The sequence below is a fragment of the Nanorana parkeri genome, unplaced genomic scaffold (genome assembly GCF_000935625.1).
Source record: "Nanorana parkeri isolate BGI_ZX_2015 unplaced genomic scaffold, ASM93562v1 scaffold203, whole genome shotgun sequence".
Classification (NCBI taxonomy): Eukaryota; Metazoa; Chordata; class Amphibia; order Anura; family Dicroglossidae; genus Nanorana; species Nanorana parkeri.
In genome coordinates, this window is record NW_017306471.1 from 876,641 (window position 1) to 902,951 (window position 26,311).

The following is a 26,311-nucleotide window of genomic DNA, read 5'->3' on the forward strand; positions in this document are numbered from 1 at the left end:
CCCCCGAAGAGCGCTTAAAACATTGGACTTCCTTTCACAACATTTTACATGGCTAAAGCAGAATGCTGGCCAAATTTTTTGATTTGGGAATGGTTACAATCTGCGTTTTTTATGTCTTTGACTGAGCTGGGGAGGTTTTCCCTTACTTCCTGTCACGATGTCTGCACAGGAAGTTAGTTCAGAGATTCTAATCCTTCCCTTCTAAAACAAAAAAAAAGTTATGGGCTGGAGTTGGGCTTTAAGACACGTCTAGTTGAATGTAAAACTTTGAATTCAAAGTGGGGTATAACAATACAAAATGTTTACTACTGGGGATTTTCAAGACACCATTAGCTCTAGGACAATAAGCACAGCCTTAATAAACCTAATGGGCATTTGTATTCGTATATATAAAATAGAATTATGGCCTCCCATTAAAAAAATTTACTGCAGCACTTAAATGTAAGTACAAGTTTTCTCTTAATCCACCAGAATATTCTCATAAATGCCTGTTGATCCTTCTAGTCTATGGGACCCAAATCGCGCGACAACCGCCTGAAAATAGCTCTTGCACCTTTTTTTTGCGACAGGCGATTTCTACCGTGCGACAAATCGCAAAGGTGTGAGCTTACGCAGACTTGAATGCAAATCTCTGTTTTGTGCGATATCGGGCGGCAAAATACGCGTGATAAATCGCCCAGCTGTAGACCTAGCCTTAGGCTGTTCCTGCTTGCACTACAGTGGGATAAGATGATGTTGCAGGGATGTGGCTATCGGCGTTGTCCCTGCTGCCTGTAGCTTGCCATTCAGCACTTGCTCACACCTAGTCCTGTCCACTAATTTCTGGATTGGCAGCCCTGCCTCTGTATCTAAAGCCATCCCACTGTTAGCTGCAGCATCTGGGAGGGGGAGCTTGGGAGACACTAAAGGATGATTAGGCTCAGTCAGGGAGGGTAAAGGAAGTTTTTTTTCTCTTTACGAAACTTGTGCATCACTTAGTAACTGGATTTGATTCCTTTTTAGACTGCCATACAGTATCCCTGTAGACTTTAGTTATACTTTAAGTTAGAATCAAATATTTAAAGAAGTTTATAAAAAACTTGCATTGTAAGGTAGGCACTATTTGCCCCCCCCCCCCCCTTCCCCCACCATCATACAGGTGTATGGCCAGCTCTAGGATATACCCTGTTTCCCCGAAAATAAGACCTAGTACTATTTTTGGGAATTGCTAAAATATAAGACCTACCCTGAAAATAAGACCTAGTTGTGACCATTCCCAGGGACGGTGGTGGCATAAGGGGAAACTTGAAGAGCCGCAGGAAAGAATCAGCGGTGCCAACGAAGCCAGCGCTAGAAGAAGCAAAGTGGCACCGGAGGAAGCAGAGCTGCATAAGCCGATGCCTCCTCTATAGCGCCGGCTCCTGTCACAGGCAGAGCGATACCAAATGCACTACACCTGTGAGGAATCCATAGTGAAAGTGCGCTTCACTCATTCTGGCCAACGATTGGTTACCAAATTGCTCTTGGAAAGGTACGGCACCCCTGATTGCCCTGATCACCATATTTTTGTACATGAATACATGTAGACTGTTGTACATGAATAAGTGTGGATTGTTGTACATTAAAAAAAAAAAAAATAAGACCTATCCCGAAAATAAGACCGAGTGTGTTTTTGTGAGCCAAAAAAAAATATAAGACAGTGTCTTATTTTCGGGGAAACACGGTAATAAAGATAATGTATAAGCTGATCTAACATTTTTAGTCAAAGCCACAAATTTAAACAAGCTGTAGCTTTGATACATTTTCAGATGGAGTTGATTTAATTATATCTGCATGCACTAATCATCTTGACATGGAGTTGATTTAATTATATCTGGATGCACTAATCATCTTGACATGTAGTTTACATGTTAAAAATATTCTTAGATTGAACTGGCCAGTCTTATGTCGTGTTTCCTTTATCATTATTTGGGTTTTAGTAACATAAAAGAATAAAATAAATCTACAAACATCAGATATATTAAGGCTGATTTACTAAAAGAGTTGAGAATCTTCAATCAATAAATTGAGTGAATATTCACTTTACTGATCCCATCTTGGTAAATTCCTGTTCTCTTTGAATACCCAATCATTTGCAAATGAAAAAAAAAACGGGTATTTGCTTTAATAGGATAAAATATGATAATTATAGTAAATATAAAGTACGTGAAGAGTCTCAACTCTCTTAGTAAATCTGCCTCATTGCATTAGACTATTACCAACAAGACCGTTGGTTCACTGTTCGGCTGAGAATTCTCTGACTTGTTCCTTAAATCAGTTGATGGAGGGCTGCCGGGCAGAAGGGTGCCGGCACCCATGCAGAGAGTTTCGGCCGGTTCATTAGGAACCAGATAAATTCAAAGCGTGTATAGCCTACTTTAGAAGGGCAACTTACCGAGCACCATCCAGACAGCATAACGGAGCCACGTGTCTGCACTCAGCTGAACCATCAAGTAAATATTAACAAGGATGCTCAGAACAGGTAGGAATGGCACACACGGAACCTACAAAGAGAAATCATTTTTCTAAGTCTGTGCTGTCAGACAATGTCACATTTGTTTTTCTTTAATCTGTGTTAATTGATTGTAATTTTATGACAAAAGTAAATAATGATACCAAGCATAAATTCATATGTCCTCATTTGTACAGGCAGAAACACAATAGTACGGTGCAAAAAACAAAATTACTTGGAGACATAACTCTAATTCCAAAAAACAAAAATGAAATATGTAAAGTGAATGTAAGGCTCACCATGAATGCTGCTTTGCTCTGGTTTTGTGGTTGCCTCCAGATTAAGAAGGTGATCACTACAATGCCAAGGAGTGCCAAGGCAACCAGAATAATACACCAAAGGACGCCAGACAGGATATTCTGGGAAAATATTGTAGATACCACACTCGCAATACATGCCAGGACCGCTGAAAGAATATAACTGGTTATTTGTATGAATATTTGCTCTCAGATAATGACATTTTTTATAACATTTAAGTGTATGTGCAGCTACAATACTTTTTGTTTTTGTTTTGCATACAGTGGGAAGCATTAGAACCTCTGTCAGATTTTACTGTTATCCAGGGCTCCACTAGAGAGCTGTCCGGTCATTTTCAGCCTAGCTAACAATTGTTTCACCAGGCATGAAACTGAGGGAAAACCTGCAACTGCACAGAAAGAAATACAAAGTTTACAGGAATTCTAGCCTTCCCTACTCTACTTGTTGCTGTTGGAGATTTATCACCGCGGTGATTAAATACCAGCAAAACAAAGCTCTATGTGTCCCCAAAAAATGGTATAAAATACATTTCAGTACAGCGTTGCATGACTGAATAAATGTCAGTCAAAGTACCGCAGCGCTGAATACTTAACAATGGCCTGGAAAGGAAGGGAGTGTAAACACTGTGGTCTTTATGTGGTTAAGTTATGCTGTGTGAATGAGAAACATGTAACAAATATAAAATAGGTGTAATCCCAATGTGGCTGCAAAAGTGGAAATACACTTTAAAGGGTTGTACTAGGGGGAACTGGGAACAACAGGGGGTGCAGAAAAGAAGAGAAGAGAAAAGTCACAGTGAAATAAACAGAAGAGAAGGACCTAAGGATCATATCTGAGAATACAAAACGAGCAGGAGAGCCCTATGAGAAGGAAATTGGTTAAAAAAAAAACACTTAATGTTTTGCTTTTGGCATGAAGCAATTAGGTGTTTCATGCCAATCTCTATTTCAAATAGTTTACACTGTCTTCCTTTTAATAAAGAAAAACTTCCCAGAATTCCTTTGCCCAAAAAGAAGGAAACAAGTGCATTTTGGGAGTTCAGCCTCCATTTTAGGGCTGAGGAGAAGAGAACCCACTGCCATCTGCATCATGTGTCTGGATGATGGTGTCCAAATCCCTTTTAGGCAGCATCACTGGTATAGATGGAATTGTTTCTTCCTTTATTTGTTATCTGACACTATATTTACATGTTTCATTTAATTGTATGTTTCTATGTTCTTGCACTAGTTTCACCCCACCGTGTTTTGTTAATAAAGCAACAAGATTTACTCAGTCTGGCTTATTGCAGATAGGAGGGTTTAGCTGCATGTCGAGCCATACACAGGCCACAGGGCAACGTGTAGCAGGCACAGAACAACGAAGGATGGCCACAAAGCTGGACTGCACATTCTAATGGTCATGATGAAGGGGAGTGCTTCACAAAGAAAGACAGCTGGTGTGTGTGTGTGTTTGGGGAAGTGTATAGGAGAAGTATATACTACTGAGATGAAGAGTCAAGAAAGAGGGAGTATAACACTGATAATACTGAAGTAAATTACTATGAGTGTAAAGCTAACTATACCCAAGAATCCTACACAAACATTGACAGGAAACAGGAAGTCCTCTCCTCTCTGTATAGCAGCATTTCTTAACCAGGGTGCCTTCTGGCTTTTGTCAGGGGTGCCTTTGAATTCCATGGAAATGCATGACGCTAATCCAGGGTGGACTGCATCCAGTGCCTTCCCAACATTCAGAAGAGGTCAGAAGTTACCTCCATCCAGACCTTCTCCACGTCCAGCGGCCCTCTGCCATGTTGCCACAGCCACACAGTGGTGCAGATTATAAAGACTCTCATGTGAAAGGGAAACTGAGTAAAGTAATGTAAAGGGGGGGGGGGGACTCAGAATGGGAATGGGGGCTTCTGATAGGAGAGGGGGCCTCTTGATGTAAAAGGGTGAACTTGCCCTCCTTGTATTTTGTTGGGTGGGGTGCACACTGTGCCTTGAGATTTCACATACTTTTAAAGGGTGACGAAACTGAAAGAAGGTTAATAAATGCTGCTTTATAGTATATAGATAACGAAGTCTGAATGAAGAGTAAATTCTATTACCTAATGCCATTACACCCCGTGATACCATTACTGAAGGGCGAGCTGAACCAATAGCTGAAGGCCTTGGATCTGTGATATCATCCTGGTTCTGTATACTTCCATTAGTTGCTTGTGTGGTGTCTGTCAGCATCTGGTACCTAGCAGAAACAGAAATCACACTTGTCACATCTTGCAGTAAAATATGTGCTGTAGTAAAAGAAGTCATGCCCTTTGATTTTTTGGGGGGTATGAAGGTTATAGCCTATTTTGGAAAACAATTAAATTTATGTAAACCCTCACAATTAACTTCTCTTATTTGCTCCCTTTTTCTCTGTTAAATAAACCAATAAAAGTGTTTTGCTATACCTCTTCCATATATCCGTTGATTGTGTCAGGAACTAAGAGCTGTCCTGTGTCATGATCACTCTGCCTGCATTATCCCAAGAAGTCATTCCAGTATCATGGACTACAGAACATTGCTCTCCCATTAAGGAGGGATTAAATAGTTCACCAAAAGACAGCTGGGCAGGGCTGACACCATGCAGGCATCAGTGTGTTATTCGTCCAATCATCCATTCTAGTACCCAGATAGCAAGGATAACTTGCCACAAACTTGTGGCAGGGTTTAATTGTAATTCTTGTTAACTTGCTGCACACATTCCTGGCAAGTTGTAGACTTGCAGAACACTTGCAGCACAAGTTCTAGTTGACAGTTTGTAGCAAATTTGCAGCAAGAGTGCTGCAGGTCTTAGCAAGAGCTCTGCAAGCTCGCTGGTCTGGAGACTTGCAATGCAGACTTGCTGTAATTCTGCAACAAATTTGTGAAGCTTGGCAAGTCTGCAATACTTTAGCAAGTCATTTTCAATCTTGCAGCTCAATTGCTTGCTATCTGGGTTTTAGAGGGGATGGGGATTAATGTTGACTTGAGCAGAGGCCATAGTCCTGTACAGAGTGTGTGCTTCACTGGAACACCACAACTATACTTGTACTTCAGAAGTATTGGTAACATAGACAATGTTAAGGATCTGGCATGTTCACACAACCTTAGTGCACATGGCCACTCATGGGATGTGGAAGGGCTTAGTGTACATTACACTGATATTCTGAGATGCTGAGAAAGAGCTGATCTTGTAAACACCATTCCTCACACAATTAAACTTTTATTGCTGCCCTGGGGACCTACAAAGTGTATGAGAATACATGTTTCCTGACACCAATACATGGCAGCATACAATGGGTATGGCTCCGCCCCCAGCCATTGTAGGCTGCCATGTATTGGCACCAGGAAAGGAAAATTACTGATAGGTAAGTATACAATTTTCCGTTTTCCTGACACCAATACATGGCAGTATACAATGGCTGGGGGCGGAGCCATACTCATTGTATGCTGCCATGTATTGGTGTCAGGAAAGGAAAATTACCGATAGGTAAGTATACAATTTTCCGTTGTCTAGAACAGGCTACTAAATGACTATAACCTTCATTTTGTTCAAGAAAGACACAATTTACCTTCCCCACCCTTCTCAGCCACATTGTTACATTTAATACTAAACTACACATACACTACATGCAAATGCAAAGTGATTTTCAAAATACAAGTTACCTCAGCAGAATGACACATGAAGACACCAACGTGTAGGCCAAAAGAGTTCCTATTGACATCATATCCACCAAGGCCTTCAGGTCAAACAGGAAAGCCATGACAGCTGTAGACCAGAATATTGTTAAATTGACTTTCTGTGTCAGACTACTGAAAGCTAATATACAGACATACCTCCTAACCTGTATAGCTGTGCTATGCACTATGGGTACTATGGCAACATTACTCCTTTTCCCTCATACTAGAGTTTTGAAAATATGAAACCTCATTATATCACAGAGTGAAAAATAATGTAAAGGGCATGATAAATACTTTTTTTATTGCTGTCAGCTTTATATGCGGGCGAGCAGGTCTTCTGAACTAGTGGCGAGGGATATATAAGGGGAAGTAGCTCTTGTAGTTAGGAGTCCTCTTCTACCTGGGGCTGCCATTCATATGTGAGACAGAAAGGAATCATTGGGAAAAAATGTGCTATGATCTTTCTCTAAAGGTAAATCTGGGATCTATACCATTATGAGATAAGTTGTAGTTACTTTCCAACATTTATGGACATTCCCATTATTCATTTACAGATGCAGACATGAATCGTAGTGGATTTTTCTAAAATTAAGGACATACCTGTATATCTTTCAGTGGATGTCAATATCCTAGCAGGCGATGTGTGACCCTCATTGGTACCTGTAAATTCCCAGGTGCATCTGTTCTTTCTTATCCTTAACTTATTATTAGGGCTGTTGTTACCTTTCTGATTTTACACAGGCTAGGTTATCCATACTCTTTTATATTGTTTAAGTAGTTGTAACAGGTTTAAGGCATGGAATGAAGTACTTTACCACGTATTGCCAAGTACCCAGTGAGCTGACATAATATGGGAATCTTGGTGTTCCCTGTAAAAAGTTTGTTTAGTTTACCAGCTCCAACTTCCTTAGCCTCCTTATTGGTCCTTTAATAGGATGGGTAGCCTCACTGACTAATAGAGCGGCTTGGGAAGTGAAAAGGTGTGGGACCAAGTTCAGGTTTGCATTTAACCCACTCCTATATCTATGTATCTACAGCATTTTGCCATTTATTTTACACTGAATGTCATCTGTGTGAATGTGTTGTTTTTATCGCATGCTTTGATTACCAACATTTTATCAGGTTGTCTTTAAAGTAAGATTTACAAAATGATTCCCCAAAGCCCTGCCAAAGTGCCAAAGTCTTATCCCGTACTGACTTTCTGGAAGTCACTGCATAGGCCTGTTCCCTGCCTCACAGGAGTCTTTGTCTAGGTCTATCCAGGTGTACTAGTCTCAGGCTTCAAGCATTTACCTGCTACTACTCCTGAGGCCATTGTGGCCACCACTGGACTCTGCCGACCACTGACTCGTGATAGTTGCTGAAAGAGCAAACCATCTCTGGCCATCGCAAAGAGAATCCGGGGCATAGGGAACATAGATCCCAAGAGACTGTAAAAACAAAAAACCGAAGTAGATAAACATCAATAAAAATGACAGCCTGATCAAAAGGTTATTTACATCAAGAATGCCAACATCTCTCAAAAGCATATGCAGAGTGCCTAAGTAATTTATTTTTATAGCACAAGCAATTTCTGTAGCCTCTTATATAGTTTATAGACCCGCAGTGGTCAACTTACAGTGTAAAGGGGGTCCCAAATGTAGCTTCTAACAGAACCAAGGGGCTGCACATAATATTCAGACTCTGCCTAGAGGAGCAAGGCGGAATCTTGTTGATCATTGTGTGTACATCAGAGAACTGATCTGAATTCAGATTTATGAACATATAATTTTCAGTAGATTGTTTAGATTTGTGACTGATAGATTGCATTTTAAGCCAATAGCAAAGTGAGGAACAATACCGCATATGTTCCATCGTTCAATATGTAAACCAATGATAAATTGTTTGTTTGCAATCAATTGTACCTAGTTCAATAACACTTGTTAAAGATGTAACAGTACACCATATTGAAGTGAAGAACACATCTGTTTATTGACGCTTCATGTCAAAACAAATAGCAACGTTTTAGGGCCCACAGGGTCCCCTTCATCAGGCTTTGTCATTTCAAGCCTGTGCACTGAATACTGAAACTCAAGTGCGCTGAATACATTTCCCAGCATCCCTTTAGGCGTGTATGCTCCCTGCAGGTATCTGGCTGCGGGCTTCTAATCTGTGCACGGCTCACAAAGCCACAGGGTTTTGGTGTTGCGCTCGGGTGGTCCCAGGCACACCCGGCACACCCAGTGTGGACGCTTATGCAGATAAGTAGTAATACTTCACGCTGTGTAAATGGATCTTAAAGGAGAACTATGACATGAGTGATTTCCACTCACGTCATAGTTCTAAGCCGACCTGTGACAATGAGACTGTCACAGGTCGGCTCAGTAGATCGGGAGGTGAGGGAAAACATACCGGGTTCCCTCACCTCTCGATCCTGTCACGGCTCTCTGCCGTGACAGGGGGAGGGGCTGGATTCCCCTCTCCCCGCTCCGATCTGCCAGCGCTGACTGGCGGAACGGACGGGGGAGGGGGCGGGTACAGCTGGCTCTGCCTCTAGATAGGCAGAGCCAGCTGTCACTCACGCAGCTGGGCGGATCCCGTCATCTAAGTCGGGATCCGCTCCAGGTGCCTCGTCTCAGTATCCTGCGAGCTGTAGCTCGCGGTATACTGAGCTTAGGGTGACGGGAGGACGCTAGTTTGTGTCCTCCCGTTACCCCAAGGAGAACTATGGGGAAAAACACTGACCCCATAGTTCTCCTTTAAGGGCCCGTTCACACCAGTTGCAGTGCGTTCCGGCCCGATTCTGGCCAGAACGCAGTGCCTCACATTGCAGCCGGCTCACTTTTTAGTGGGGCAGGAGGGGGCGTGGCGGGCCATTGAAGTGAATAGCACATTGTGCCTGCGGTCTGGTGCGATCAAAACGCACTGCAACTGGTGTGAACAGGCCCTTAGGATTTCCTCAGAGGCAAAATGTTTAAGTAGGCATTTTTGTGGCTTCCATGACTCCCTACACTCCCAACTGTAGCCTCTAAAAATGACTTCAGAGCCACCATGCACAAACGCAATGACAGGAAAAAATATTTTAATAAGCAACTTAATTGTAGTGTAATAGGCTTTTTACAACCAATAAAAACAAATGACGTATACAAATTATTGTGATAAATCATCTTACCTTGTGGTCAAAGCACAGAGGGATCCTGCAGCCACAACATATTTTGCCACATTCCATCCAACATATTCAAAAGCAGCTGGCAAAGGACTCTGGGAATCCAAGAGGTAATAGGGCATCATGAGCGTGAGAGATGCAGAGACGCCAAAATATGCCATAAAACAAATAGATAGGGACACCACAATTCCCAGAGGTATTGCTCTCTGTGGGTTCTTCACCTCCTCTCCTAAAAGTTTGGATGCAACTTTAGACTTTGGAATGTTTATGAGATAGATATGTGAAAGAGATTAGTTCAAGGTAAATAATATTATTATTGTATGTTAATATCGTAATATTATGAGTACTGTTGTACTGGGGCATTGATGTGCATTCAGGCCAATTCCTATCTGCAATTTAATGGTATTTAGATAATGAAGGGTGTGAGCAACTTAAACTGTACCGCTAGCCAAAAATGTCCATTTTTACTTTAGACTTTAGAGTATGAAATGGTTACCACGCTGTCAGTTTCTTGTTTCCTGTTTGTGTCCCATTGGAGGGATTTCCATTTAGTTCCTGTCTCCAAAATTTAATTGGAATTAGGAGGAAATGTCTCCAAAGTGAAGAGAACTCCCTCCTATACAGTTGTCCCAGGAACAGGTAAACTCATTGGAAGATTTTCCCTCTTAAGGTGGCCATACACTCTACAACCATCGCAAGACCTTGGTCTTGCGATGGTTGTACAGGGATTAAAAAAACGTACGATCTGCCTATCTTGGACAGGCAGATCGCACTCTCGATCATCGCAAGCCCGCCCCCCTGAGGGGCGGGCTTCCGATGACCGCAATGCTCAACGGGCAGTGTGCGCGTGCGCACACCGGCCCGTTCTGCATTTGTCTTCCGAGCACCGTTCTAACCAGCCAAGAATTGTACGATTCCCGGCTGGTTTTCGAACATGCTGGTTCGACGGAAGACGTGCGACCGTACAGTAGAAACGGTCTCACGTCTCTGTTCACACTGCTCGATTCTCGTACGATCGCGGGATTTCCCGCGATTCTCGTACGAGAATCGAGCAGTGTATGGGCACCTCTATGGTCAACAATGGTCAATAGGGCAAATAGAGAGGCCAAATCTCTCCAACAGGGACACACACAACCATAAAAACCTGACAAACCTTTCCCACATTCTATCCAAAAGTAAAAAAAAAAATATATATATATATCCTAATATAATATATATAAAGCCTACTCCCACAGTAGCTATAAATAGAGTTAAATCTCCCCACTCTCCAAAGCAGCCATGTAAATACAGCCCCCCACAAGCGCATATATTTTATCCCCTACCACCATCTCTACACAGGTTCCTGAGTCCAGAAATTGGGCAGAACCTCCCGAGCATTGTCTTTTTTCCAGTTGCCATGGTGACCTAGCGTCTAGAATTTGTCAGCCATGCTGTTATTAACAAATATGTCGAACAATAACTATATATATTGCAGATGGTTTTGATGGGCCATTGGTCATGCTTATATACATACCTGTGGTGGCAATGCAGTCAAATCCAACAAAGGCATAAAAGCAGGTTGCAGCTCCCGCCATGGTTCCACTAAAGCCAAATGGCATGAATCCACCGACTCCAAAGATACCGGTTATGTTACCACCTGCAGAATGGTTACTGTTGGTGTGATGGTTAAAATGTATTTTTCAATAAAACCAACATAATTAAATCAGTACATAAGACATGAGTATTGTCATTTGCTAAACATGCAGGAAGCAAAGCTGAATAAATATTTGAGGGCCTATGTCAGCTTTTGTTCACTTCACAAGGGGTTTTCCATTGCCATACAAGTCTATGGGAAAACCTGTAGCAAAACCAGCTTGAAGCAGGTCAAAAGCAGGTCAGAGGAAGGTCAACAGGTCAAATGCACCTGTCAGTGAATTCAGAAGTGTCTTTAAGTGATGTCCAAATGATGCCCTCGACACAAGCCCAAAGCCTGGTGACACAGGCCCTAATTCATATTGATCAATACAGGAAAAGCAAAATCTATATACACCTGCTAAAAAGAACATATTATGACATACAGTATAGTATAAAGAATAACTCCCAATGCAACAGTCTTCATTTCTCTGTATTAGGGATGTTCAAATACCAAGTACCGTACTCAGTACAAGTACAAGTACAGATACTTTTCCAGCTCCAAACAATAAATACAGAATAGATACAATACAGACAATAAAACAATGCAGACTAATGATTGATGATGAGCTGGTTGCCATTCTCCATTGCTGTATATATAATGATTATACAGCAATAGATAAGTGCAACTGGCTACAGAAGACTACACATCTCAGCAATCCATGATTGCTGGTTGCCATTCTCCATTGCTGAATAATCATGGACTGCTGAAATTTGTAGTCCTGTATAGCCGGTTGCCATTTTCCATTGCTGAATAATCAATGATTGATGGGATCTGTAGTCCTCTATAGCCAGTTGCCATTTTCCATTGCTGAATAATCATGGATTGATGGGATCTGTAGTCCTCTATAGCCAGTTGTCATTTTCCATTGCTGAATAATCATGGAATGAGTTACAGTTCTTCATAATTATAAAGAAACTGCCCTAAAATCATTAGTCTGTTATGTTTTTGAAAAAATGTCACATGTCCCTTTTAAAAAAGTATCGGTATTTGGTATCGGCAAGAAATATGTTTTTAATTTATGTATTCTAACAGTCACTGGTAAATGTCGAGAATGGTGGTGGTGGCGGCGGGGGGGTTGGCTTTAAAGGGGGGCGCATTGAGACGGCAGAGAGAGTAGATCCGGCCCTAATCATATATACACCTCGTTGTGAGAATCTTCTCCCTTTATGTTCAAATCACAGTGCTGCAAACAACAATACTCACTTTGTTCCATAAAACAAACAGCACTGCCATAAATATAAAGAACAAAACATTTACAAGATTGTTTTATATTTTTATCAGCATGTATAAAAAAGGAATTACCAGGCATACCTCATGCGGTGAATTGCGTCATCAAGCTCCTCCTGGGTGATCTCCCAGTTTCTCAGGTCACCCTTAACACACCCGCTGATAATAACAAACACCAGCACAATCATGTTGATGGCTGTAAAGATTTTGTTCACTGTGGTTGACTCTTTCACACCAAAGGAAAGAAGACCTGGAAAGAGAAAACAATACTGTATTTATACACACAGCTTTGATTTGATTCACAGTTTTAATACATTGCCTGCTCATCTTTTTTTTTATAATAAGCTAACAAGTAGGCAAACATGTGAAAAATGCTTTTTTCTGATATTTTTCACATTCTCTTTTGTTACTTTGTAACACTGTATTGCGTTCTTTTTGCTCAAATGAAACTTTTGTGCCTAGAGAGGTGCATGGTTGAACACAAATTTCCATTGATCACTGATATTGGCTGTAATGGTGATCATGTGATCAGGCAGCATGCTGGTTGTTTCTCGATCATTAGACTGAGACCTGCCACTGCCAGTGACAGTGTAATCACAGAGCTAGGAGCACATACAGGGTACATGCTGCAAAGGTCATGCATGTTCTCAGGAGTTAGTCCACTGCAGTTTCTGCAAGATTAATTACAGGCAATAACAGTACATATACAGAAAATACCTGCAAGGAGAAGTATGAGACACACTGCAAAGATATCAGGGTATTCAGCCAGCCCTGGTATGTCCATGGGCATTGTCCTTCTGAAATAATTTCCTATTGCCTTTCCAACCAGCTCATCGAACGTGGCACTCCATGCTCGGGCAACACTAGAAGTGCCTGTTATGAAATACAATTTAGAGGACAGGTTTAATTTGAAGGACAATTCCACCCCAGCTCTGATGACATGTAATGACACATTATAAGCTCCATCTCTCCGTTGATTCTTCTTCTCATGTTAATGCGTATAGCAGTCTTTAATGACATAGTGTATTTGACATACCACACAATGAAAGATTATAGAGTTTATTCATGCCCTATTTAATAAAACGGTAAATGCAAAATTCAATCACACTTTGCAGAATTTTCCGGGAATCCCTCTAAAGTGTACGTAAAGCCATAAGATTTATTTTTAGTTTTGTATATAACTGGAAAGGTTAGATTCTCTGTCAGGCTTTTATTGCTGTTTGTGCCCCCAGTGGGAAAATTTTCCATTACCATCCCATACCCTACCCAAAACTAAAAAAAGTTGGCTTTACATACACTTTAACTAATCTGACTGCAGTCCCCTTAGCCCGATGGCTGTATATCTACAATGTAAGATCATTTAGGGCACTATGTCTCTGACTGCTCATCTCACAGGATTTAAAGTGTCATTTGCTGATGTCTCTTCTGTGCTACTCACTGTTCTTTTTACTGGAGAGAAAACTGTACCTGAGAACTGGAAACACAAGGATCACTCTGCTTCTGCTTCATTAATTAGGTGGATATGTGCTCTCTGCACCTCCACTGCTGCATCTTGATTATGCCTTCACTAGTCATCAGATCGCCAGTCACCAGGAGGTCAAATCTGACATGAGGAAGCAAAGAACTGCCTCCACCAAGGTGGCTGCCCCATATAGAAACACATTGTGAAATACAACATTGTAAGTCGCTAATGTGGAAAGACCAACTGCAGAGAACCTACAGGAAATAATGTTGATTAGTCATTATTCCTCTGCTTGCCTTTTTGGGAACGGCTTCCATAGGACTGTTTTGTTTCTGTTGGTGTTATAATTAAAAATAGGTGGCTTAGTGAGTATGCTGTACAGCCCTGGAATTATGGCTTTTAATTCTTACTGGGATTCTATGAGCCTGAAATGTGTATATTTCACCACATCTCAAACCAAGAGAAGAGTTACGTTGGCTTCCACCCAACGTAACTATTAAATACGTAGTATTTGTGAATATGTAAGTGACATTAAGCTGTAAGCTCCTTTATAAGCTGAGACTGACGTGAATAGTCCAGTGCTCTCTGTGAAGCTCCTTGAAATGTTAGGACTTTAAATTAGTAAATTTGAAAAGTTTTTTAATTTTTAAGTGCAGAGAAGATATGTGTAACACTTTAACAACTACAGTACTGTATGTCTGAAGGGGGACTTGGGGTGCTAAAAGTGATAGATTTGTTCCTGCACCATTCAACTGTAAGTCGTGAGCTTCCGCTGCTCAGACTGACATTTCCAGGTGGTGTACAGTGAAGAAGAGAGTTGTTTTCTCTCCTCCTTCCTCTCTCCTTATCCATTCACAAAAAACGTGTATTCTTTTCGCATTGATTGCAAGGATTCCTGTGAATGGACAAGAGGAGAGGAGGGGTGAGTAAACCACAGGATCTCCTCTCATCTATTTAGAGAACACCTTGTATTCAGTGAAAATACTACATGGCTTTAAACATGATGGAACATAATTTTAAAGCCTTTGGTAGATAATATAATATACCTATATGTATTTCACTTACTTCAATTCACTATAGTTAGTGTTTTGCAGCTCTATGTCTGTGAAGGTTCTCCTTTATTCAGGTCATGGTATAGCTAGCAGTAGTTAGTCACATTCAATTGGATTTGTTATGTAATGATGAAGACATTTCGTAGCTTATCGAAGGCCACTTTATAGAACTGAAGAAGTTACTTAGATAAGTTATGAAACATTCTAAGTTGTGTTGCATGAAGAAACAGTCTAGACGCAAGTACATTTCATGCATGTGAGGGAAGTATGTAAAGTCTTTGTTATGTGGATGTGCAAACTGCCATGTCAATGAAGTTTAGTTTACAGAGCTCCAATTTTGAGTGTTTGAGGTAAGAAATGATAGATTATGAAAAGACTGATGTAGAAGATAGATATCTTGCCTATGACATAGGAAAGTATCAGGTTCCATCCAGTAATGAAGGCCCAAAGCTCCCCAACTGTCACATAGGTGTAGAGATAGGCAGATCCTGTGAGCGGTACACGGGCTCCAAACTCTGCATAGCATAGTCCTGCGAGCACAGAGGTCAAGGCTGCAATCAGGAAGGATAGGATGATGCTCGGCCCAGAATCCACTTTGGCCACTTCTCCGGCTAGGACGTACACACCGGCCCCTAGAGTGCTTCCCACACCTAGAGCCACCAGGTCCACAGAGGTCAGACATCGGCACAACCCCGAGCCCTCTGCTGTATCTAACGTCACTCTCTTTGTTCTTGTTAGGCTTTGGTAAAATGTGCGCAGTGCATCAAAGGGTGTCATCTTAAAAAAAGAACACAAAAAATATGTCAGCAAAGGCAATACAAAAAAAACACACAGATGAAGCTAAACAAAGGAAGTCATGAAAGTGTTTCTATAGTTACAGTTTATGTTCCTTTTGGAGTGTGGAAGCGTTAGGAGCCTTGTAAAGTTTTTATTGCTGTTTGTGTCCCTTCTAGGGAGATTCATCCTCTCCATTTATTCTCGTGACTATTATTACTAAGATTGAATGTGAGGAAAACATTTAAACACTCAAGGGGAAATCTTTTTCTAAGAGAGGATTTCCTTTACTTTGAAAATATTTTCTCTCACTTCCTGTTGTGTCTTGAGACAGGAAGTATAGCATCATCTCCCCAGTGGGACACAAACAGTAAAAAAAGACCTGCCAGGAGTTATAACTGTTCCCTGTGGAGGAAAGGGAAGTGTCTGTGCTGCCAAAAGCTTCCAAACACATTATAAAATTGTATTTTTCAGTATAAATGAGAACTTCAAAGTACTAAGATATACATATATGCATATACTGTATGTGTACTATAAATATACACCATATTGCTATACAGAACTGTTAGCTCACATACTGTCAACACATTTGGCAGTTTTGATTCTATCAACTTTCAACCTCAACAAATGGTCACCTGTTGAACTGTTTCCCTGTTTCAAAGGAGCAAATTATTAAAATTGGCATGACAATTGATTGAACCAAATCAGTAGACATGTGCACTGCCAAAAAAATTTGTTTAGTTTCGTTTCGTTTTAAATTCGGATTTGTGTTATTTCGTTTTTCAGGATTCGGGTGTGAAAGTCAATTCGGGTTCGGAATTCGGATTCGGACGAAATTCGGTAGCGTTAGTACGAACGTTCGTTTCGTTTTCTGTCCTTATTCGTTTCGTTCGTTCGTTTGCAGCAAAAGTGACATTTGAGGGGGAAAAAATATTTTTCTCCTCTAATGTCACTTTGCTCCAACGAACGAAACGAATAAGAAACGAATAAGAACAGAAAACGAAACGAACGTTCGTACTAACGCTACCGAATTTCGGAAATGGAAATTCGGATTCGTTTGCATTCGTTATGTCTGTAATTCGGAATTCGGATACATCCAAATGTCCGAATTTCCGAAAATTCGTCCGAATTTCGATTCGGAACGATACGAATCGCACATGTCTACAAATCAGTACTGACTCTTATGTTAACAGAAGTCTAACAGGTTCAATGCAGTACTAAGGGACATGTGTAGAAAGCAGCGAATCTGACATTCTCCAAACCTTCACAGCAAGTGTACCTTCTTAGTTTAAGTATTTTATAAATGACAGTGATTAATTCAATACCAGCAAATGTTTGGTGAAGGTCACATTCACTGCTGTATAAATATGGCAATAATATAAAATATGAGAAATATGAAGGCTGCGATTGCTGATCTCCTTTGGAAAATGCTAGTTGTCTGGTTGTTTCCAGTTTCAAAGCTTTCTGAGCCTTTACCTGGAACAATCATGCAGGTGAGATCGTAACTCTTCATTTTGACAGGTTTTCTTTGCAGTGGATCATTCTCTCTTAAAAAATCTTAATCCATCAGTTTTGTGCAAGTAATAGATGTCATATTTGCATGTCTCTGGCCATGAAAGTGGTATGAAACAAACCAGAGTTAAAAAAAAACAAAACCAAAAAGTATTCTACACAAAAAAGGGGGTAAAGAAGAGAAATCGCTAAAAAAGGGAAATAGCAAAATGTTTTGGGTTTATACAGAGAAACTTGAAGAAAATGAAGGGTATCATTAGGTCAATTAGCATGTGCTCTCTATATCAAACATGACTTTACAACTGTCTGAGTCTCCTTGTCATTGACATATTACGGTCTACCTTTTGGGATTTTATATTTGCTAACCCTATAGGATCTTACACAGATGGTAGTTAGTTGTATGGAGATTATTAACAATGTATCTATTGTTCCTTTTAATGTTTTGTTACTCGTAGGCACTCATTGTTATTCTGTATCTGCAACGATTTGAACTATTATAAGATTGTCATGTTTTTGTACTTTTATATTTTGTATAAAATAAAAAAACACAAACTGGATACAGACTACCATAATATACTGTATTTACCGAGCAGTCACTTGTATTCAAAGTATAAATATATAAAAGATAGATACTTGCTGCCTTACATATGTCTACATCCAAGAAATATGTCAACATCCAAAAAATAAGTCTACAGCCAAAAAATATGTTTACAGCCAATGCCATTACCACTCATAGTGTAATAAAACCACTCAAAAAACCTAAATGAACAACCAGACATTTTGGGTCCAGTGACATATATTTCATTTTTTTACCAGTCAGTCTTCTGAATGCCTTACCAATCTTGATACTTTAGGACTCCCTATAGACCAATTAAGCGTAGATCTTTACTGACCTTTCTTATGGAATCCTAAAGGAAAACTTCCCAACATATAAAGTATACTGGATCATCATATGTGGGCAGTTTAGAACCCTATATAACTTTTATAATAATGACAATTTGCCCTTTGTATCTTTTTGTCTGGTATATTTTTCATTGTACCTTTTAAGTGGTTTTATCACACAATGGGTGATAATGGCGTTGGATGCAGACCTATTTATAGCAAGAATCTATCTTATCTTTAAAGTGTGCCACCTTTATTTAAATGTTGACCACTTAATAAAATATAACAATATATTACATACAGGTGTCTGGGCAGGTTACAGCATTAGTGCAAACTATCCTAGAGAATGCATAAGGAGCCTTTGGGGATTTATATGACATTTGAGATGTAGGATATTCCTGCACCAGAGTGACACAAAGCAAGGAAGACTGAAAGCAGACTATCTCTGAACTGTCCTGTGTTCAGCTTGACAGTTGACATCTCTTATCATCATCTAGTAAAAAATGTCCATGTACCCTGAACATCAGTGAATTACTCCTAGTCCTAAAGATAAATGTGCACCTTTGACTGCTAGTATTGAACCCTAAACTCCAGTGCGCAAGACCTGAACCCAGACCTCGGAGCAGCAAGGCTAATTTGCAATCACACTGCACTTTGCTGTAACACTTGTGTGTAATGCACTAAAACCGCATCTGCTGAGTGTACTGATTTTGATGTATCTTCATTATGAAGCAATAGAGAAATCAGAAAGTCCCAAAAGCTGAAATATCTTACCTTAAGCCTATCGCAGCCTGTTAGTTGTCAGTATAAATGTATGTACCGGTCTGCCAAGGTCATAAAAGTAATTAATGTATTAGTAAATTCATTCAGCAATCCCTTTTCCCCCTCCTTTTAAATTTAACTATCTAATATCCGTTCCCTTAACCCTTCACATCCCAGCAGAAATATAAAGGTAGGGTTCAATTAGGAATTACCTTCCAACTTTCCTAAACACTGACAGTAGTAGGTACTTAAAGTCACATGCTTTCTTGCGTGCCTGCTGACAACCGTGGAATTTTGCACAGTCCCTTAAATTTAAGTTGCAGGATGCAAAGGGTAAATGGCCAACAGTAAGCCAGCCCAGCAGAATACTGAAGAACTATTCAAATCTCGCCATGTATTTGTCAAATCTCATAATCTCCTTTCTATGGGAATGTGATGCAGGTCTCGCCTCCGCCTCTTATAAGCAGCCATGGTCAGCAAATTGTGTGAAACGGACCCCTTTGTTGTTACTGTTTGTGAGAGGGAAGAACATTTTCTTTGAAAGAATAATTGTTACAGCAAAGGCAATTAAAGACTTTGGCCTAAGTCTTAGTTTATTTCAACTATATAAACGATTAACCCCAAAGTTAATATATTATCTCAGAAGCAAAGTCTACCTAAAAATATCTTATTTAAAGCCGAGCTATAGGCAAAAATCTGAATACATAAGCTAAATTCATAGGGTGGAACTGTATTTGGAATCCTGCCCAGCTGTTTTTGAGATTCACTCATCCCTGTTGCACAGCCGGGTCTTTGACCTCGGTTTTCTCCACTGCATTTAAAGCAATACACCTTCGTCATGGACCTTCCCCTTTCTATGTTTGGATAGGAGGGTGCAGGGCCAACTTTGACTTATACAGAAAAAAAATGAAGATTGACATATTGTGGGCAGCACAGTGGTGTAGTGGTCAGCACTTCTGCCTTGCAGCACTGGGGGTCCCTGGTTTGAATCCCAGCCAGGTCACTATCTGCAAGGAGTTTGCATGTTCTCCCTGTGCTTGCATGGGTTTCATCCAGGTACTCCAACTTCCTCCCACACTCCAAAGACATGCTGGAAGGTTAATTGGCTTCTCTCTAAGTTGGCCTCTATGTATGTATGTGAGATAGGGACCTTAGATTGTAAGCTCCTTGAGGGTAGGGACTGATGTGAACGTGCAACTATGTAAAGTGCTGCGTAAATTGTTGGCGCTATATAAATACCAATAATAAATATTGTATCTGCCTGTATTTTTGGCTCTACTGTTCAAATCATTTCTTGAATGTGACCTCTGCTTACGTATGTTATCATCATACAATCAATTTGAATTGTCCACATTTGTGACAGGTTTACTCTAAAGCAGGAGTGGGTGACACCGGCCATCCAGCTGTGCTTTAACTACATATCCCAACATGCCTCTGCATTTGGGAGCCATGCCTGTAACTGTCAGTCTTGCAATGCATCATGGGACTTGTAGTTGCACAACAGCTGGAGGGCTGAAGTCACCCACCCCTGCTCTAAAGGCTCAGTCCTGTTTAAACCATGAGTCATGTTACACCCATATTTAGGTAGTAACATAAAACATGGCTGCATCCTTTTATTGTGGGGTGCTTCTCCGTGGAGCGTCCTGTTGATTTATGAATTTAGCACGACTGTGTGGGTCTGCCCACGCAGACACATCATCCATTCACAGATCCATTCACAGGGATCTTTAAATGAAAAGACTACTGCGGCAGGGGGACTCGCAGATCTCAAGTACAGTGAAGTCACTGCTTGTGTAGTCCATTGATTACTTTCCCCAATCCCATAATAGAAGGTTTGTAGCTCTATACACACCTGGGGCCGGGATGTAAAAAATGCAGGAGCCTGTGCATTACACCCGCCAATCACAGTTGCAATGCTCTGCAGGCTTCAATGCAAAAAAAAATTAAAAGGCACATTTTTATTTTATTAATAATAGGTGCATTTCCTAAATGTTTGTAAAAGGTGGACTATGTCTTCAACTGGAACTTGTAGATTATGTATGTACTTTATATTATGGAAATTATATACTATGGGGGGGGATTTATCAAAATCTGGAGCAGATGTGCCTGGCAACCAATCAGCATTTCGCCTCAGTTTGTTCAGTTAAGATTTGGAAATGAAAGAGAGAAGCTGATTGGTTGCCATGGGCAACTGCTCCAGATTTTGTCTATTCCAGTTTTGATAAATTCCCTTCTATGCATATTGAATATTTTGAAAATATTACAGAGGCTGCAGTGCTACATATGACCAGATGGATCTATAAAAACAATGAGGGAAATTTATAAAAACTGGAGCAGAGGAATCTGGAGCAGTTGCCCATAGTAACCAATCAGCATCTCTCTTTCATGTTCAAAGCTTAACTGAGCAAGCTGAAAAGAGATGCCGATTGGTTGCCATAAGCACATGCTCCAGATTCTGTCTACTCCAGTTTTGATGAATTCCCTTTTGTATGTTTTATTTTTACAAACAAACGTCAGTGAATAGAGTGAGGAACACGATTTGTATGTATCAATTATCTCACTGGTAAAATTCCACAAACAAATTACTAAATATCGTGCCAAATATTTCTGGGTCTACAAATACCCATAGCAGGAGTTCTGTGGGTTCCATTAATAAACAGAATCAAGGACAGCCAGCTTTGTAATTCCATTTGTGATACATAATATACAATACAGGCTCCTCTATTTATTATAAACTAGCCATACACATTAGATTTTCCACATGCAGCCCCATGGGATGAACAACAGAAACCACCTAATTTCCTCATGTATGCAAGAGAGTGTGAATGGAAGAGTCTCCACTGCCAGCTATTGTATAGAGAAGGCTGGCGCCTGCGACTGTCACAATGCCTGAACGGTGATTGCAGCTGATCAGTGAAATCAGTGTTCAGACTACAATTTTTTACCCATTTTTTGACCGACTTTGTCAAAGGAGGAGGGTGAAAAAATTGGTGGCTGAACATTGATTGCAACCAATCAGCTGCAGTCACTGGTCGGATGGTGCCCACCTTTTCTTCAACAAAACCCAAACACTCTAGCGACACGACAACATTTTTTTGGGAGAATGATTCCTGGCTTATTTAGATGTAAATAGTGCCACCCATTAATATGTAAATATCACAGTTGAGACTAATGCCATATATGGAAAAATCATGCACATGATGCATATATAATGCTGCTTCACAGTTTAGACAAAAATGGTTAGCTCATGCATTTACATTCCTGCATTCATCAACGCAAGCAACATAACATAGAGCTAATTTACACAACATCACCTTGCAATTCATGCTTGGCTTTGCACAACACACCTGCTGGGTGTGTACACACTACAAAGGTGTTTAGATTCCACCCATAGATCATGCTGGGAGGGAACACACTACCGAGGTGTATACATGTTCGTGGTGTGTTTATAAGGTTAGTAAATCAACCCCCTTGTGTCCGGGTTCCTGTTGCTATGAAACCCGAACACAGCATTCAAAACCCGAACTGTCCAGGTTAATCCTGGACAGGTGACAACCCTACCACAGGGCCACCCACAGATTGAATTTTGTCTGATTGAGTAGGAAGTGGCTTAGATTCCACCCATGTATGATCAGGTTTGGAATGTCACCTATGTCTGATTGTGATAGAATGGCTCAGAAATAAGACTGTGCTTGTAGAACTAGTGACCCTATAATGATTCTGTCCAGAGCCCCATTATAGCGGAGGGTCTCATAGTAGTGCAGCCAGGTATACCTATTAATTGCCTATTCTCCATTCTTTCTCCGATAATTTCATGTTTAGTAAATTGATCATTTCCTTTCTGTAGCCCAGATCGATTCCTACAAAGGATGTCAAACTATATTTTCAGAATGCTGCAAAGAGTTTGTTCATTTGCTTGTTAGTGCTGGTTCACACCTGGGCGTTTTTCAGCGCTGATTGAAGTGCTGAAAAACGCTCAGCAAGGGAAATCCCATAACTTCCTATGGGCATGGTTCCCACCTGGGCGTACTTCAGCGCATAGAAACGCACTGAAAAACGCCCTACGCCCAAACAAGTACAGGAGCTTCTTTTGGGGCGTTTTTCCGCGCGTATCCATTGGTATTCCCGAGTGTGGTTTGGAGTTAACAAAGCGGTAAGGCTGGGTTCACACCTAGGTGTATCGAATATGCGCTGTATCCAGCACGTTTCCGAGGGCTGCCTGGCTGTATCCCAATGGATACGCGCGGCAAATACGCCCCAAAGAAGCTCCTGTACTTCTTTGGGCGTAGGGCGTTTTTCAGCGTGTTCCTAAGCGCTGTAAAATGCCCAGGTGGGAACCATGCCCATAGGCAATCATTGGTATTCACATGTTTAGCGCTTTACAGAGCGTAGGAACGTGCTGAAAAATGCCCAGGTGTGAACCAGACCTAACCCCGAGCCACATTCGGGAATACAGCGTAGGACTTACATTGTCCTCGATCCCCGCTATGTCCTCCGGCCGCTGGCGTCTTCCGGGTTCCGTCCCATGTGAGCGGCCGCGAAGCAGGGGGGCGGAACTGGCGGGAAGTTTGAAAGTTAAATAAAAAACCCGAAAAAAAGATAGAAAATAAAAGGAAAAAAAAAATCATACTGCCAGGGGGGTATAAAAATGAGCGTCAAACGCAAGTTTCACTGAACGGAAAAACGTGCTAAAAAACGCACAAAAAACAAGCAGAAAAAACGCGCCTATAGTACGCCCAGGTGTGAACCCAACCTTACTTTTACTACTACAACAATACTTAAAATGTATTCTGCATCACTTGGAAAGTCACACAGCAGATGTGCATCCTAAAGGAAACCTTCGTAAAATATATAGGATGCCCCTGGTGGTCTCTCATTCTGAAAATACCAGTTTCCTGGCAGCAATGCTAGTCCAATCACATCAGTAGATTAACCGGGAAGTATAGTGTATTTTCAGTGGGCGCATATTTTGAGATATTGTTCCAGTTTTCACCTTACAGTAGAACTGAAGCCAACACTGTTTAAGTTTGGATAGAGTAAGGGAGGGTTATGACCCCTGACAGCTGTGTTGGCTATTTGTGTCCCATTGGTGAGATTTCCCCTTATTTCCTGTCTAATACCCACAACAAGAAGTGAAAGAAATTCTCTTCAAAAAGAGGAACATCCTTTGTAGTCAGCAGGGTTTCCCAACTGCAAAATTTCCCATCTATTCCTGTTCTGATGAAAATCCAAAATGTGGGATTTTCTTTCACTTTCAGTGAAAACAGTCACCAGGACACATAGAGGGGGTGAATCTTCCCCCCTCAAACCGCTCCTGCACCCACCTCCACTTACCTGAATTATGCAGTGCATCTCCCTGCAGCCTTCTGTCTGTGTTTGAGGAGAAGACAGGAGAAGTGATAGATTTGTCCTAGATTGTTCACTTCTCCTGCCTTCTCCATACTCTTTCTTTTTATTCCTTTGTGAATAACCCTGTAAATGTTTAATTTTTTCTTTTTCTAACCGTTGACAGTCCATGGGAACATGAAGCAAATTTTTTTTCCTTCAAATTATTTGAAACACCATTCCTCCACCCCCACCACCTCAATTCGTAGCAGACCCTTTAGGTAGGAATTTTAGGGGGAACCCCAATGTCACAAAGTGTGGGGTCCCCTAAAAATCCCTTACCAGACCCTTGGTCCGAGCAGCAGTCTGGCAAAGCAGGAAAGGGGGGAAAATCAACAACTGTTGTTTTTTTTTTCTTTCAAATAAATGACTATGGTGTGCTGTGTTTACTTACTATTTCACTGTTATTTGGTGAATGAGTAGGGGTAAAACCTGCCCCATTACTCATTCACAAGGGGGGTGGGATCTGATCCCTTTCATAAAGGTGGCACCCAGATTCAGATAAGCCGCCCTGCCTGTAGACCCTCATAACCACCGGGCCTGGGTTGTGGGGAAGAGGCCCTTGTCCTCATCAACATCTTTATTGAATGCAGCAGGTTACTGGCAGACAATACAATGTGGTAGATGCTGAATTGCAGTATTTAAAGTGGTCAAAAACGGATAATGCGTTCCTATCCTCATGTGCACATGTGGCCAGAAAAAGGCTGAATTGAACACTGAGGAAATAGGGGTACTACATCAGACAAGGGTATGAACACAGAAAAAAAGTGTAATATACACAATAACCACAAGATGGTAGCATAACAAACATGAACGGTGGCTATACACAACAATACCAATGAATTGCATTATAGAAGAACTACAGGAAAGGTTTTAATTAATCATTGCAGCTGGGCTAACCCAGCACTGCAAGGGTTAACTGCTCGTTTAGGTTTTAGCCGGCTTCTTCTTTGACCGGTCCTTCCAACATCTCTCCCCCTTCTCTGCAGTGCTCTAAGGTTCCATAAATCATCAACTTCTATATACAGTGTATAGATGTAAGGACGCTGAGGATGCTGCAGGGAGGAGGACACAGGCTGGAGGGGGCTCTGTGATAGCTGGTCAGCTCGGAACTTCGAGTGAGTATATCTTTGTTATTGTAGCACCTAGGCACAAACAAGCACTTAGCCCTTGCCAATCAGGGGTAGCCCCACTGCAAGGGTTAATACAAAACCTCTTTAACCATACAACTGCTGGAGTTAGCACATAATAGGCTGTAAGCGGATATACACATTTCAATGTAAGCACCGGTATTTACACGTGCACGGGCATAGGTTCCTGAATGTGGAAGTTTCACGTTCAGGAACTTATGCCCATACACAAGCACATGTAAATGACAATGGAGGAATCTTCTCTGCCAGCTATTTTATTCTTTCAAGTGGAGTCACTGTTCAGCCAACAATTTTCCTCTCTGTTGATTTGACATTTCAATTGAGGTTTGTCGAGCCGATAGGTGCAGACAGAGCCGCCCACGGTTACAATTCTGTCCACCTTTACTCTATGCAAAATGAAAAGAGAAAAAATTCTGCTTTTACATATATTTAAGGTACTGACACAATAATATATGGAGTTTTCACTGATCTCATGATGGTACAAGGTATGGAAACCAGTATTTTTGGAAGGAAGTTAACAATGTCAATGTATTTCAGTCAGTATGTGTTTCCTGTAAATAACTGTCACAAGTTGACAAAAGTAATAAAAAGTACAAACTAGAGGTTTAAAAGGTGTGCTATTAAGAATGAAATACTTACTGTGTTTGTTCAGTTGTGATGAGATGAGTATAGAAAACCTCCACACTGGCATATAATGAGTGGTCCTCCAAGAGACATTGGCATTGGCATAGCAGAGACCCCTCCAGGCAAACATTGCCTTCCAGATCCTTGAATCTCCCACCTATCATTCGCCTCCATCAGCCACTAGTC

The 26,311-nt window shown here is 41.0% G+C and overlaps 1 protein-coding gene across 1 annotated transcript in view; it reads right to left on the bottom strand.

Moving 5' to 3' along the window:
• Positions 1-26,311, bottom strand: part of LOC108786311 (cationic amino acid transporter 2-like) — a 27,116-nt gene extending 805 nt beyond the window's left edge. Inside the window, exons 1-11 of the mRNA XM_018555569.1 lie at positions 26,141-26,311; positions 15,437-15,812; positions 13,239-13,394; positions 12,606-12,771; positions 11,133-11,269; positions 9,626-9,848; positions 7,768-7,904; positions 6,460-6,562; positions 4,878-5,014; positions 2,770-2,936; positions 2,414-2,522 (exon numbers count right to left, since the gene is read on the bottom strand). Coding sequence (XP_018411071.1) covers positions 2,414-2,522; positions 2,770-2,936; positions 4,878-5,014; positions 6,460-6,562; positions 7,768-7,904; positions 9,626-9,848; positions 11,133-11,269; positions 12,606-12,771; positions 13,239-13,394; positions 15,437-15,812 — 1,711 coding nt within the window. The 5' untranslated portion in view covers positions 26,141-26,311. The remainder of the gene's footprint in view (positions 1-2,413; positions 2,523-2,769; positions 2,937-4,877; positions 5,015-6,459; positions 6,563-7,767; positions 7,905-9,625; positions 9,849-11,132; positions 11,270-12,605; positions 12,772-13,238; positions 13,395-15,436; positions 15,813-26,140) is intronic.